The 12,048-nt window shown below is 56.0% G+C and overlaps 1 protein-coding gene across 17 annotated transcripts in view; it reads left to right on the top strand.

The window, feature by feature from the left end:
- SFXN5 (sideroflexin 5) overlaps window positions 1-7,740 on the top strand; it is a 131,300-nt gene extending 123,560 nt beyond the window's left edge. For all 17 annotated transcript variants that reach the window (XR_003115251.1, XM_025353691.1, XM_025353688.1 and 14 more), the window contains one exon: window positions 4,680-7,740. Coding sequence is in view for 16 of the 17 variants with exons in the window: in XM_025353682.1 (XP_025209467.1) it covers window positions 4,680-4,757 (78 nt within the window). In the remaining variant the exon portion in view is untranslated. The remainder of the gene's footprint in view (window positions 1-4,679) is intronic.
- Window positions 7,741-12,048: the final 4,308 nt, after the last annotated feature.

The following is a 12,048-nucleotide window of genomic DNA, read 5'->3' as shown; positions in this document are numbered from 1 at the left end:
CTGTGGATTTCATCTTCAGAAAGGCTCCTCCTGTCTGCCCCCACTGGCAGCATCATAGGGCAGGACCTGGCACTTCTCTGATTCCCACAGATGCTCCCCAGGAGGCCTCCCCACCCCCTCCTTACCCCTCCAGTCCATCCTCCACACCCACCATCCCAAGAGAGACCTTTCTAAGACAGTCTAAGGCCAGGCACAGTGGCTCACGCCTGTAATCCCAACATTTTGAAAGGCTAAGGTGGAAGATCACTTGAGGCCGAGAGTTCAAGATCAGCCTGGGCAACATAGCAAGACCCTGTCTCTATAAAAATTTTTAAAACAATTTAAAACTTAGCCAGGCATGGTGGCACATGCCTGTAGTCCTAGCTACTCAGGAGGCTGAGGCAAGAGGATGGCTTGAGCCCAGGAGTTCGAGGCTGCAGTGAGCTGCAATCACACTACTGCACTCCAGCCTGGGTGACAGAGCAAGATCCTATCTCAAGAAAAAAATAAATAAAAACAGAGTCTGGGTTATGGTCCACTCCTGCTCAAAGTCCTTCTGTGGCTCCCTATTGCCCTCAGATAAAATGCTGACACCTTCATGTAACATACAAGATTCTGCCTGTCCCAGCAGCACCTCCATTTCCTGCCACGTTTCCATGTCCAACATTGCCTCACCTCCCAGACACAGGCCGTGCTAGCCAGCTAATACTTTTTTCTTCACCCAGCAAGCTTGGCCTGCCCTTTCTGATCAAAATTCTCCATTCTCTTCCTGGCTCACCTCCTCTGAGAAGTCTTCCTTCCTTGTTGCCTCATCAATACATTGGAACTCCCAGCCCCTCCCCAGTTGCCATGGCACTCTGCTTGTCTCTCCGGACTCCATCTGCTTTCACCAGCCAACTCCTCTCTAGACTCTAAGCTTCTCGAGGGCATGAACTGGTCTTGTCCCCCGCTCTGTGTACCCAGCCTGGGTGTCTGGAGTTGGCGACCATCAACATCTGCTGACATGAGGGTGGACTGACTTGAAATGAGAGAAGAAGCCTAGGATGCCAGCTCTGTCCCGGGGCCCCCATTCCTGATCCCTCAGCCACCTCCCCCAGGAGCCTTCCCACCCGCTGCATCTCCCCCTGCTCCTACCTGCTGCCCTGTGTGTGGTGGGGAGCCCAGGGGAGACGGGATACCAGGAGGAGGAGGCCTCGGTCTCCCCCGGGCCAGCATGCTCTAAGGAGTGGGCACAGTGGGCCGTGGCCCTGGGCCATGGTCCTCCACGGTGGTGCTGAGCAGCCTCTCTGATTTTAATGTGGGCCTCAGTGCTTCAGTGAAAGCCGGCATGGGAAGTTGCTAATAATGGCACTAAAATAAAATATGCTACATCTGTTATGGGTAGCAGAACAAAATTAGCTGCTCACACCTCTGACATCCAAGATGTCTTAACTTAAAATACTCCTTGGCTTACTTTACATCATTTACTGATTATATTTAAAAGAAATACAATTTTGCAATTACTGTTCTTTCCAGCGTGATATCTATGCATCATTTTCCTTTTATGTTTATATATTTCTCCTTCATTAGTGCAGTCTGAAGGGTGATTAGGATTCTTCAAACATTTTACAGAGGTTAAACGTTGATTAAGATTTAATTATTACTGTAAATAGCTTGGAATGACATATGGTGCAAAAGCCTGACATATGTGCATTTGAATAAATGAAGTGCTATTTCCCAGGATGCCTCAGTAGCTGTTTAACAGCTTTCCCGAAGGGTTATGTTACACCTCATGGTAAGATTGCTGGGATGTTATATTTTGTTGGTTTTTGCAGCTGAAAGCTAAGAACAGTTTTCCAGTTTTTTAAAAACATTGAATATTTTAAATACCTAAATTGTTTTGCACAAATTTTTGCTAATTTGTCTAACTAGGTTAAACATTTTCAAAAGCATTTAGATTTTTAAGCGTGGGCGCTGTGCATTGTGTCAGTGGCAGCGTGGGGACGAGGGGAGCCGGCAGGGTGGAGGGGACTGGGGGTGGCAGGGGTAGGGTGGGAGAAGGTGGTTTGAGAAGAGGGGGTGGGGAAGAGGCCTGGGCCCTCAGCTTAGCTCTCTTCTGTTTGGCCCTCTCGGGTGACCAGACTTGGGTAATGGGGCACCAGGGACTACAGAGGAAGGGTCCCCTCTTCTCCCACTGTGCCCACCAGCTCTAGTCCTCACCACACTCCCTCTTGTGTGGACTCCAGTGTGCACAGCCCGGACGTGACAGAGCTCTCCGAAGGCCAGGCCGGCCTGTACCACCTTCTGCCCACTTCCCAGGGTTGCCACATCTTGACATATGGCGGGTGCCTAGAACCAAGTTCAACCAACCTACGTTGCAAGAGGCCTGGTGCCTCCTTGACTCTGTCCAGGGCAAATGTCTGGCGGGGACCTTCTCACTGTGGTAGTGTCTTTCTCACCTGCCCCCCTCAAGTTAGGGGTTCAGGCATCCCCATGGGCTCAGTCCCTGGAGATAAAGCCCGACATCGGGGCTGATGTGGTATCTCCAGGGGGATCCCATCTTCCAGTGCTTACTGGCTCTTTTCTTTCTGCCCATGTATTCCACACTGAGGGAGCACCTACCGTGGACCAGCATTGTGCTAGGCTTTGAGGACGCAGGGGCAAGCCAGATCTGCACGCCCGCTGCCTCAGGGAGCTTGTGATCTAATGTGGAGAGGTGGGGATATGAGAAGTTCAGGGAGCTATGGGGGCCACAGAAGTGGCCACGCCCAGCCTGGGGGAGGGAAGGTGTCTAAAGCTGAGACACGAAAGATGATGAGCTGAAGACGGGAGAGCAGAGTGGGGGCAGGAATGGAAGTAGGACGGGGCGTCTCTGGACAACTCAGGCAAAGACTAGAGTGGGGACAGAGCCCAGGGTGTGCGAGGAACCAAAATCAGTCCATGTGCTCTGTGTCTCCAGTCCAAGGGGCAGGGTGGTACAGGAGTCTGACTTGATCCCTGAGGATCAGGGTGCCATGGAGCCATTTCACAGTGAAGAGAGGCATGGGAAGACTTGCAGTTTAGAAGGCCAGCACTGGCTGTGGTTGGGGACGGACTGGGCTGGATGAGACCTCGTGGGGAGGGACGGGGAGAGGACTCAAAGAGGCTCCAGAGTCTTTGGGCAGAGCACCACTGGATGGCAGCGTCATTCCCGAGATGCAGAGCTGAGTGGGGCCGGGGGAGAGGGCGGGTTCAGTTCCATTTCAGGTGGGTTAAGTTCAGGTGCCTGTGAGACGTCCACAGCAAAGTCTGGCAGGCAGGCGGCTGTGAACCTGAGGCTCCAGGGAGAAACAAGGCTGGAGAACTCTGGTGTGGGGGTAACCCAGGGCATGTGCAGAGAAGAGGGTCCAGCCAGGCCCAGCCCCAAGGACCCCAAGGACCGTGCAGTGGGTGTCGTGAAGTGGGAGGTGGCAGTGACCTTGGAGAGAGAGATTTTTCTGGAGTGTGGTGAGAACAGAAGCCAGATTTATTGTGGGTTGAAAAGTCAGTGGGAGGGAAGGAGGTGGACACAGCCAGTGTAGACTAAGTTTTTTAAAGAAACGTAGCTGCTGGGGAGGAGAGAGACCAGGTAGTAGCTGGGCCTGCCTCGGGATGAAGGGGAGGTGTCATCAGAGAAGGTTCCTGTGTGTGGAACACTAATGGGCAAAGGTGGGAGAGAGGGAGGATGACCCAGGAGGGGGCCCCGGAGTGGGCAGGGGAGGTGGAGCCAGGTGGGGTCCTGTCCTGTGAGGGGAGGGATGGCAGCTGTGGGGTAGGAGGAGGGCAAGTGGAAAGCTGTGCATGGACACAGGAGGCAGCGTGTTGGATAATGAGAAGCTGAGGGGTTCTCCTCTGAAGTCTCACCTGCCCGGGATGCGTGGGAGCAGGGGTTGGGGTGGCCGAGGAGAGGAGAGCAGAGCAGGTGTCCAGTGGCCTCTGGAGAGTGGGCAAGGGAGCTGACCTGGCTATGGGGGCAGGGGCAGGGTGGTTGTCCACTGGTTGGGGGTCCAGCCAAAGTCAAGGACAGGGAATTTTGAGGGTCTCCATTACACGGTCAGGTTCAAGTAGGAGTGGGGTACATGGCGGGGTTCTCCAAAGCAGGGCTTCTGCCAGCAGCATGAGAGGGACCCTTGGGCTAGGGAGTAGCTGAAGGGATGGCCCCCGGAGTCCAGGTTGCAGGGGAAGATGTAAAGACTGAGTGGTGGGAGTGTGGGTGCTGAGGTCTAGGGGACTGGAAACAGAGAAGCAGGAGTGAGTGGGGTGCTAGAAAGACAGGGGACTGAGGAGCCCAGGAGGGTGGTGTTTGGATGGAAGGAGGTGGGGCAGCCCTGGGTGGTGATCAGGTCCAGGGGATGGCCTTGGGTGGGGCTGTGGGGGGTCTGCAGTGCAGCAGACATGGTTCTTGGAGATAAGGGAGATGCAGAACTCAGAGGCCAATGTGTAGGATGTCCACCCACGTGGACACACCGTCAGAAGAAAGAGGCCGGGTCTGGGCTGGAAGGGATGCTGTGAGCCCCGTGGTGGGAGGGCAGTGGAGAAGGAAGATGTGTCACTAGGTAGGTCACGTGAGCCCTGGCTGGGGTGGACATGGGGGTGCAGAGAGGCAGAGCTCTGGAGACCAGGGTGGTCCTCACTGCAGCTCCCAGCCCCACTATTTGCCCCTTCCCACTCCGCCACTTTTCCTCTCTATTCTCTCTCTGCAGATTGAAACATCCCAGTTAGAGCCGGAGATAGCCCAGGCCACGAGCAGCCGGACAGTGGTGTACAACAAGGGGCTGTGAGTGTGGTCAGCGGCCTGGGGCTGGAGCACTGTGCAGCCGGGGAGCTGAGGGGCAGGGCTGTAGACTCACGGCTGCACCTGCAGGGAGCAGCACGCCGACCCCAGCAGTCCTGGGCCCCCTGGGAGAGTGCTTCACCTGCAGTGGAGGGAGACTGACCATTCACATTTTAACATAGGGAGAGGAGTTCTAACACATTTCCTACAAAAAAATAATCAAGTGCATTTCTGGGCCTTATGTGGGGTTGTCAGAACTCCACTCAGCACAATTATGTGTGAAACTGAAAAATCGTAGAGTGCCCATAGGGTAGAATTAGAATCCTTTTATACTTTGGTTTCTTTTTTATTTTTATTTTTTATCAGAATCAGATCTGAGCCTTAGTTTCAGCTGACCAGAAGTGGCAGGAGGACAGGTGGGGGGAGCCAGATTAGGCCTGGAGTTGGGTTGGTTTGGTGGCCAGGCTGGTAAATTTAGGATATTACAATGACCAGCCCAGATGACTCCCTGGGCTGGCGAGGGGAGGGGAGAGAAGGTGGTCTGCACCCCACAGGATGAACTAGCCGTGACTAGGGTCCTCAGGAAGTGGCCCAGGGAATCAGGGAGCACTGGAGTCCTCTGCAAGATTCTGCGGGCAGCTGGCTCTGAATGTAGCCAGGCCACATCCATTCCAGAGCTGCAGAACCAGTCCCTCTGAGTGAAACCGGGTGACACTGGAGCTAGAGTCCCCCTTTGTGGAGCTCTCACTGATTCAGGGCCCCTGAAGCAACCCCAGCTCCAGGCAGGAAGCCCCAAGAAGGAATGGTGCTTGGCAGGAACCGTGGACCTGCGCTTGGCTTCTTCAAGATCCTCTTTCCAGGCCCCAGGCTGGATGCTGGGCACCGGGGCTGAGAGTGGGGCTGGAACTGGACTGGCTGCCTTCTGGGGAGCTTCTTCAGCCACCAAGGCTGCCTGCCCCATCCCATCCCTTTCTAAGCAGGAAGGTCTCATGCCTGAGAACGCCTAGGCCAGCTCCTTAGACACCTACCAGCGAAGCAGCGTCAACCGAGGAGCAGTGGGCCCTGCCTCTGGCACTAAATGGCATTGAGATGTTGGACAAGTTCATTCCCTTCTCTGAGCCTCCACTCCCTGTCTGAAACCAGAAGACTGGATCAAGGGGTTCCCACTGGCTCCTCCAGCAAGACCTCATCTTTGCCTGTCCTGCTCAGATGCTGGTCATCGTGGGCATGTCCCCAGTGTGGACTCTGGACTGGGAAGGGCGCAGGCCCCTTTGGACCAGCAGTTGGCCTCAGAACCTGGACCTTGCCTTCTGTATGTGACCCCATATCCCGGGAGCAGTTGGCCTTTGGCAAACACTTTACAATTCTGGAGGAGGAGGTAACATAGATGCCTGGGCCTGATGGTGGGGCCATACCTGCGTGTCGCCTGTCACTCTGCAGCCTCAGAGGCCCCTTGCTGCTGGCTCCCATCTCCCTGCCACTTGCAGACTAGGAAGGAAGAGCGAGCTGTACAGAGGGAAGCAGAGCCTGGGGAGGGTGTGAGCAGGGTGACGCCTCATCTGAAAGGCCCAAACCGGGGGGAAGCTCCAGCCTCAGTGCAGCCCCCTCCTGACCCCACCTAGTATGCAAGCCTCCACCTGCAGCCCTGAGCCTCCCTCCCCCGGGGACTCCACCTCAGGGGAGATTTAGGCCAGAGGTGAACATTCATGTGTAGGAAGAGGCTGGTGCAGGGCGGCATCTTAGGGCAGCGGAAGTGTGCTGAGGCGGGTCTTCCGTGGGCATGGCCGTTGCCTCTCTGCCAGCCCCTGGTGCCCACCAGCTGGCTCTGCAGCACATTGCCCTGAGGGGCCTGCCACTCTCCTGAGGAGCAGCCCACCTGCTGCCTGTGAGGAGGGGGACAAACCTGGAGGACAAAACAGCGGGGGCGTGGAGGTGCCACGGTGTTGGAGGGCCAGGCCTTTTTGAGCCAGTCACACCATAATGTGAATATGCCAGTGACTGCTGCACTGTGCGGGTCTCTAGGCCTGGACTAGGGCTGGCATGTCCGGGTCCTCTTTTGAAAAGCTGACTTCAGGCTCACCCTGCTTCTACCTATCATAGGCTCTTATCCTCGTGCACTTTATCTTGGGACCAAAACTGCCTCCCCACCGCCCCTCCCCACCCTGCGCCTGCCGGAGGCCTGGCAGAGGTGGGTGCCCTAGCCCAGCCTGTGGCCTCAGCATCTCATAATTTATTTGCTTTGTCTCCTGGATGATTTCCGTCATGCTCCCAAATGCAGCTTCAGGTGAGCCAAGGGGTCTGCTCCTGTGGCGGTGCAGTGGCAAAGGATCCAGATAGCCCAGGATGAGAGTGTCAGAGGGACAGTGGGCTATGCCAGTAGGCCCTGGTCTGGCTTTGGAAAGCCCCATGAGGGGAAACCTTCACCCAGCACCCATGCCCCACTCTGCTGAAGCCAGAGGAAGGGAGACCTGAGGGGCAGATTGGTTCATGCCTGGGGCGGAGGCTGAGCCTGGACCCACAGTCAGGGCGGGGCTGGCCAGCTGTGCCGGAACACAACCCACACCTGCAGTGGTTCTCCGTCCCTGGTGTCTCTGCCTGGCCCTCCGCTGATCACTTCAAACATCCCCTCAGGCTTGGGGATGCCCTTCTTCCATTTGCAGACAGCAATGTGAGGGTGCAGGGACCAAGATGTCAAGCTGGCCATGGAGTCAAGCTGGTCGACAGACCCCTTTCACTCCTGGTTATGAGCCAACTTGTTTCGTGTTCTGGCCTCTGGGAGAAGGGCAGGAGCCTAGAGAAGGAAAAAGGCCCATAGACAGACCCAGGGTGATGTTCACGCCTGGCCTAGTGAGAGTGAGGCCCCCACACACAAGCCTCAGCCACTCCCAGGGGCCTTTGCAGTGTCTTTTTAACCTTCTCAGAAAATTTCTCAATCTATGTGATTTGTGTAATACTAATGAGCTTCGGGCAATAAATACAGGATTTCAAGCGTCAGGGTGTGGTTTTGTGAATTGTGGGTGGGAAGGGGAGTGGTGTATGGAACCCAGTGGGAAAAGGGAAGGACTGCCTGAGGATTTTGTGGGAAGACCCCCAAGGAAGGTGCAGACCTAGGTTCCAGGCTGGATCGGGCCAGCTGGGAGGCCCAGAGGGAAGGGAAGAGGAAAGGATGGAGACCATGTGAGGGCACAGGAGGGTGAAATTCTGCAGGAATCCCCTTACAGAGCTGTTATTGAGCACTCACTAAGGAGCCCGCCCTCAAGGAACGTGAGTAAATAAGACTTTTGGTTAGATTCCCATACTGTTTATATCGATGAGGCTGGGAGACCGGAGGGGGTCATTCCTGGACCACCTGGGGCCAGGAGAGGCCTCCCAGGGAGGGAAGGTTTGAGCCAAGTGGAAAGGTGCTTCATGGCTGCAGTGTGTATGGTACCAGTCCTGAGAGGTCTGCTCCTTCTTAACTCCTCCACTATCCCTTAGGGCTAGGACTTGGGCATCTCCTGATGGCAATGGTTCCTCTTCTTCCAGGCAGCCCCCAGAGTTCTCAAGTCCAGCCCTGCAGAGAGAAGCAGGCAGGGAGGTGGAAAGCCATCCTGGTTGGGTTCAGACAGACCCCAGTTCCAGCTGCAGTTCGGCCCAGCGTGACTGGAGCTTCTAGCCAGACACTTCCTTTATTCACCCATCAATTTGGTCAGACGTTTATTGACATCTACTGTAACTGAGCCTTGGTGTCCTTATTTATAAAATGTCAAGAAAGCATCACTCGCTGGACTGTGGTAAGGATGGAAGCTGGAGGAGGAAAGCACCCAGACTCCTCTTCCCGCTCCCAGGTGTGTGGGGAAGAGCCTGCCTCCCCTCCTGGGTGCCGGACCCTTCCCCACTAGAGAGGGAGGAGAGAAGGGGTAGGGGAGGGGGCTGTTCTCAAAGTGATGCCTCTGGGCCAGGAGGATGCTGGTCTCTGGGGAATTTCTTTGCTAAGAGCTCCACAGGCCACAGCCTCCATCCGGTCAGGCGGAAATCCTCGACTCTCAGGACAGACACAAATCCCTCCTGGGAGCTGTTTGTTGTTTTTAGCTGGTTTGGGGGCTCAGCTCCTGCCCAGACCAGAGATCATTAGCACTCCAGGAATGTGGCCACCCCTGCCCCATCCCCCCCGCCTGGCCCATCGGACTTCCCTCCTCTCACTCAGGCCACGGTTAGGAGAGTCAGAATGTGAGGGGATGGGTGCCACGATAAGTGACCCTTCCTGATGCCCCAGGGACCTAGCCTCATTTTCATAGCTCCCTCAGTTCCCCGAAAGCTGCTGCAGCTTCTACCATCTTGGCCATCCCTCTGCCACCAATTAGCTCCCAAAACAGGAATGCCTCAGCTACTTCCTCCAAGGCCTCACCCCTGCATATCCACCCTTCCCTGCAGAACCGAGAGTCTCTCCGGGCAGTGGCTGAAAAGTGTTCACTCTCCACCCCTCACACTGAGGCAGCCGTTGGCAGCCTTGCCTAAGGCCAAGGCCAGTCTCTCCTTCCCTTCCCCACGAGGACACCTCCTCAGCCACAGCAAGAATCTGGGGCCCACCCCAGTTCCCTGGGCCTTATGGAGGGGTGGAGAAGAGAGCAAAGGAAAAGAGAAGATGGACAAATGGACAGACAGGCCCCAGACCACCAGACGCTCTCCTGGAAGACCCCATGTAAACCCATGGGGAAGTGAGGGAAGGGGCCAGCCCTCCATCCCAGGCCAACGGATGCTGGTTCTCCTCCTCTTCATATGTGAGCATGACAGAGGAGGGACAGTACTGCAGGGCCCTGAAGCAGCTCAATGTCATTAGACAATAGAGAGGAGATCCAGGAGCGGCGGTGTGGCCAGGTGCTGCCGGGCCAAAGCCAGCAGAGAGCCCCTTGAGGCTTTAAGTAGAGAAGTGGAGTGACCTGGCTGCAGAGTGGCGGGTGGAGTGGACACAGTGAGGCTGTTGGGGAGACTGGGTGAGGGGGCCCCTGCGGCGGTCATGGTGAGGAAGATGGGGCCTGGGCCATGTGGTGGGGGTGGGGGTGGGGATGGGGAAGGAGAGAAGTGAAGATTCAGGACTGCTCAGCTCTCTGTGAGGGTGGCAGAGGGAAGTAAGGGATGACCCTAGGTTCCTGGCATAGGCAGCAGAGAAGGGGCCATTTCTGAGCTAAGGCACAGAGAAGGAAGAACAAACCCACAGGAAAGGGATGCATTCCAATTTCCAAGGCATCGGAGGCTCCTGGGAGATAACCAAGTGGACACCAAGAGATGAGGAATTGCTGGTCTGGAGCTCAGGAGACAGGTAGGGATGGGAAATGTGGATGTGTCTGTTATCCATGTCTAGGGAGCATCTGGAGCTGGAGGAGCAGAGATGGCCACCCAGGCGAAGGAGGTGGGGTGAGAAGAGGAGGACTGGAATGGAGCCCTGAGGAGCCCCACCTCTGAGGCCTGGGCAGAGACAAGGAAGCTCAGCCACAAGGGATGTGTCAGGGCTGAACTGCATCCTCCAGAAGTCATCTGTTGAAGTCCCAATGCCTCGTGCCTCAGAATGTGACTGTCTTTGGAGACAAGGTCTTTACAGAAGTAATTAAGTTAAAATGTGGTTATTAACGTGGGCTCTCATCCAAACGAGAATCCAAAATGACTGATGTCCTTTTAAGAAGAGGAGATTGGGATGCAGCCATGCTAGAGGAAGAAGCTCCTGTGAAGACGAAGGCGCCGTCCACAGGCCAAGGAGAGAGGCTTCAGAAGAAACCCGTCCTGCCAACCCCTGACCTCGGGCTGGCAGCCTCCGGTGCTGGGAGGGAATAAATTTTGGTTGTCGAAGCCACTCAGTCTGAGGTGCTTTGTCGTGGGGCCCCAGCACACCAAGGCAAGAGGCGAGGAAGGCAGGGAGGGCATGGTATTCAGAGGACATTGATGGGAGTGCTCCAGGTAGAAGGGGCTTCCACGTACCTCACTGAAGCCAACAGGTGAAGGGAGACATGGACCAAGGCGGGCCCCATGGAGGACCCAGAGAGAAGGGCCTCAGTGGGATGTGGTCAGGGCAAAAGACAGATCTTCATAGGTCAAGAAATCAGTAGGACTCCCATGGATGGCCGGCATAGCTAATTCCTTCATGAAATTTAGCTGATGGGCAGAAGTGGGGCATTGTGACATGGAGCTGAGGGGGTGCTTAGAAGGTGGACCCTCAGGCAAGAATCAGAAGAGACTGTCACAGAAAGAGGAAGAACAGCCTAGCAGTGAGCTGCTCCAGGCAGGGAGACTCTGAAGCCCAGGTTGGAGGTGGGGGTTAGGGGTGGGGTTCTCCTGGGCCAGAAGGAGAGAAAGTGGCGGGTGGTGACAGGAGGCAGGTGGAGAGGATGGGCTGGCTGCAGGCAGCGTGGAGTTGAGGGTAAGGAGCCCCCGCCCCTCCAGATCCACTCTATGTCTGTCCACCTGCTCTGTCCCTGGAAGCTAAGGGCTGTCTGTCTGGCTTCCACCACTAGGAGTCCCAGCAGGAAACTGGGGGATTGGAGGAGTGACACTGGGGGATTTTTCCCTCCTTGTCCCTCCTGCCATCTCTGGGCCTCTCTGTACCGAAGGTTACAGCTCCTACCTGGGGGCCCTCTCCAGCCAACTCCTCCAGGTTCCAGTAGCTGTCACTGGTCCTTCCTCTTCAGGCCTCAGGGCCATATGGGCTCCCCATTGTTACCAGCTCTGGGGTACTGCACCATCCCTGTGGGTTCCCCAAAATTTAATTGTTCCTGTGGTAAACTCTCCAAGTGCTCTATTTGAAGGTACCATCTGACCGATGAAAAGGTGTCCCCTTCCAGGACTGTCTCTGAAGGTGGGAGTAAGGCCCTCTGCTGAGTCAGGGGGAAGAGAGGTTTGGAGGGAGGGCAGCAGAGAACTTTTCAACAGGGCGAGGCCTCAGCTGAGGCTGGGACCTGAAACATCGAGGGGCGCCATCCCGCACACCTGCCTGCTGTCCTCATGGACTCAACTGCACGGGCGGGTGGAGAAGCAGGTTCAAGCAGGGTTTCAATTCTGCCAGACAGGTGCAACCAAGGAACAGTGGGACATGGGTGTGTCGGAAAGAGACCAGAGGGGGCTGTGGCCTGGGGGCCCCCACAAGGTGCCACACTGCTGCAGAGGGAAAGGAGCGAGCCAGTGAATGGGAAGAGCTCAGGGTTCGACGGGAAGACATCCAAATGTGTGATTTGAGAGAAGGCCCCATTCTGGGCTCTGATCATCCCTGAGAGAGGGTGGTGAGGGGGAGATGAGGGAATGAGAGGCTGGGATGCTAGGTGGGTTGTCCA

The sequence above is a fragment of the Theropithecus gelada genome, chromosome 13, assembly GCF_003255815.1.
Source record: "Theropithecus gelada isolate Dixy chromosome 13, Tgel_1.0, whole genome shotgun sequence".
In the NCBI taxonomy this organism is placed as follows: domain Eukaryota; kingdom Metazoa; phylum Chordata; class Mammalia; order Primates; family Cercopithecidae; genus Theropithecus; species Theropithecus gelada.
Note: the sequence above shows the minus strand (reverse complement) of the source record. Positions and strands in the feature narration are given on the sequence as shown.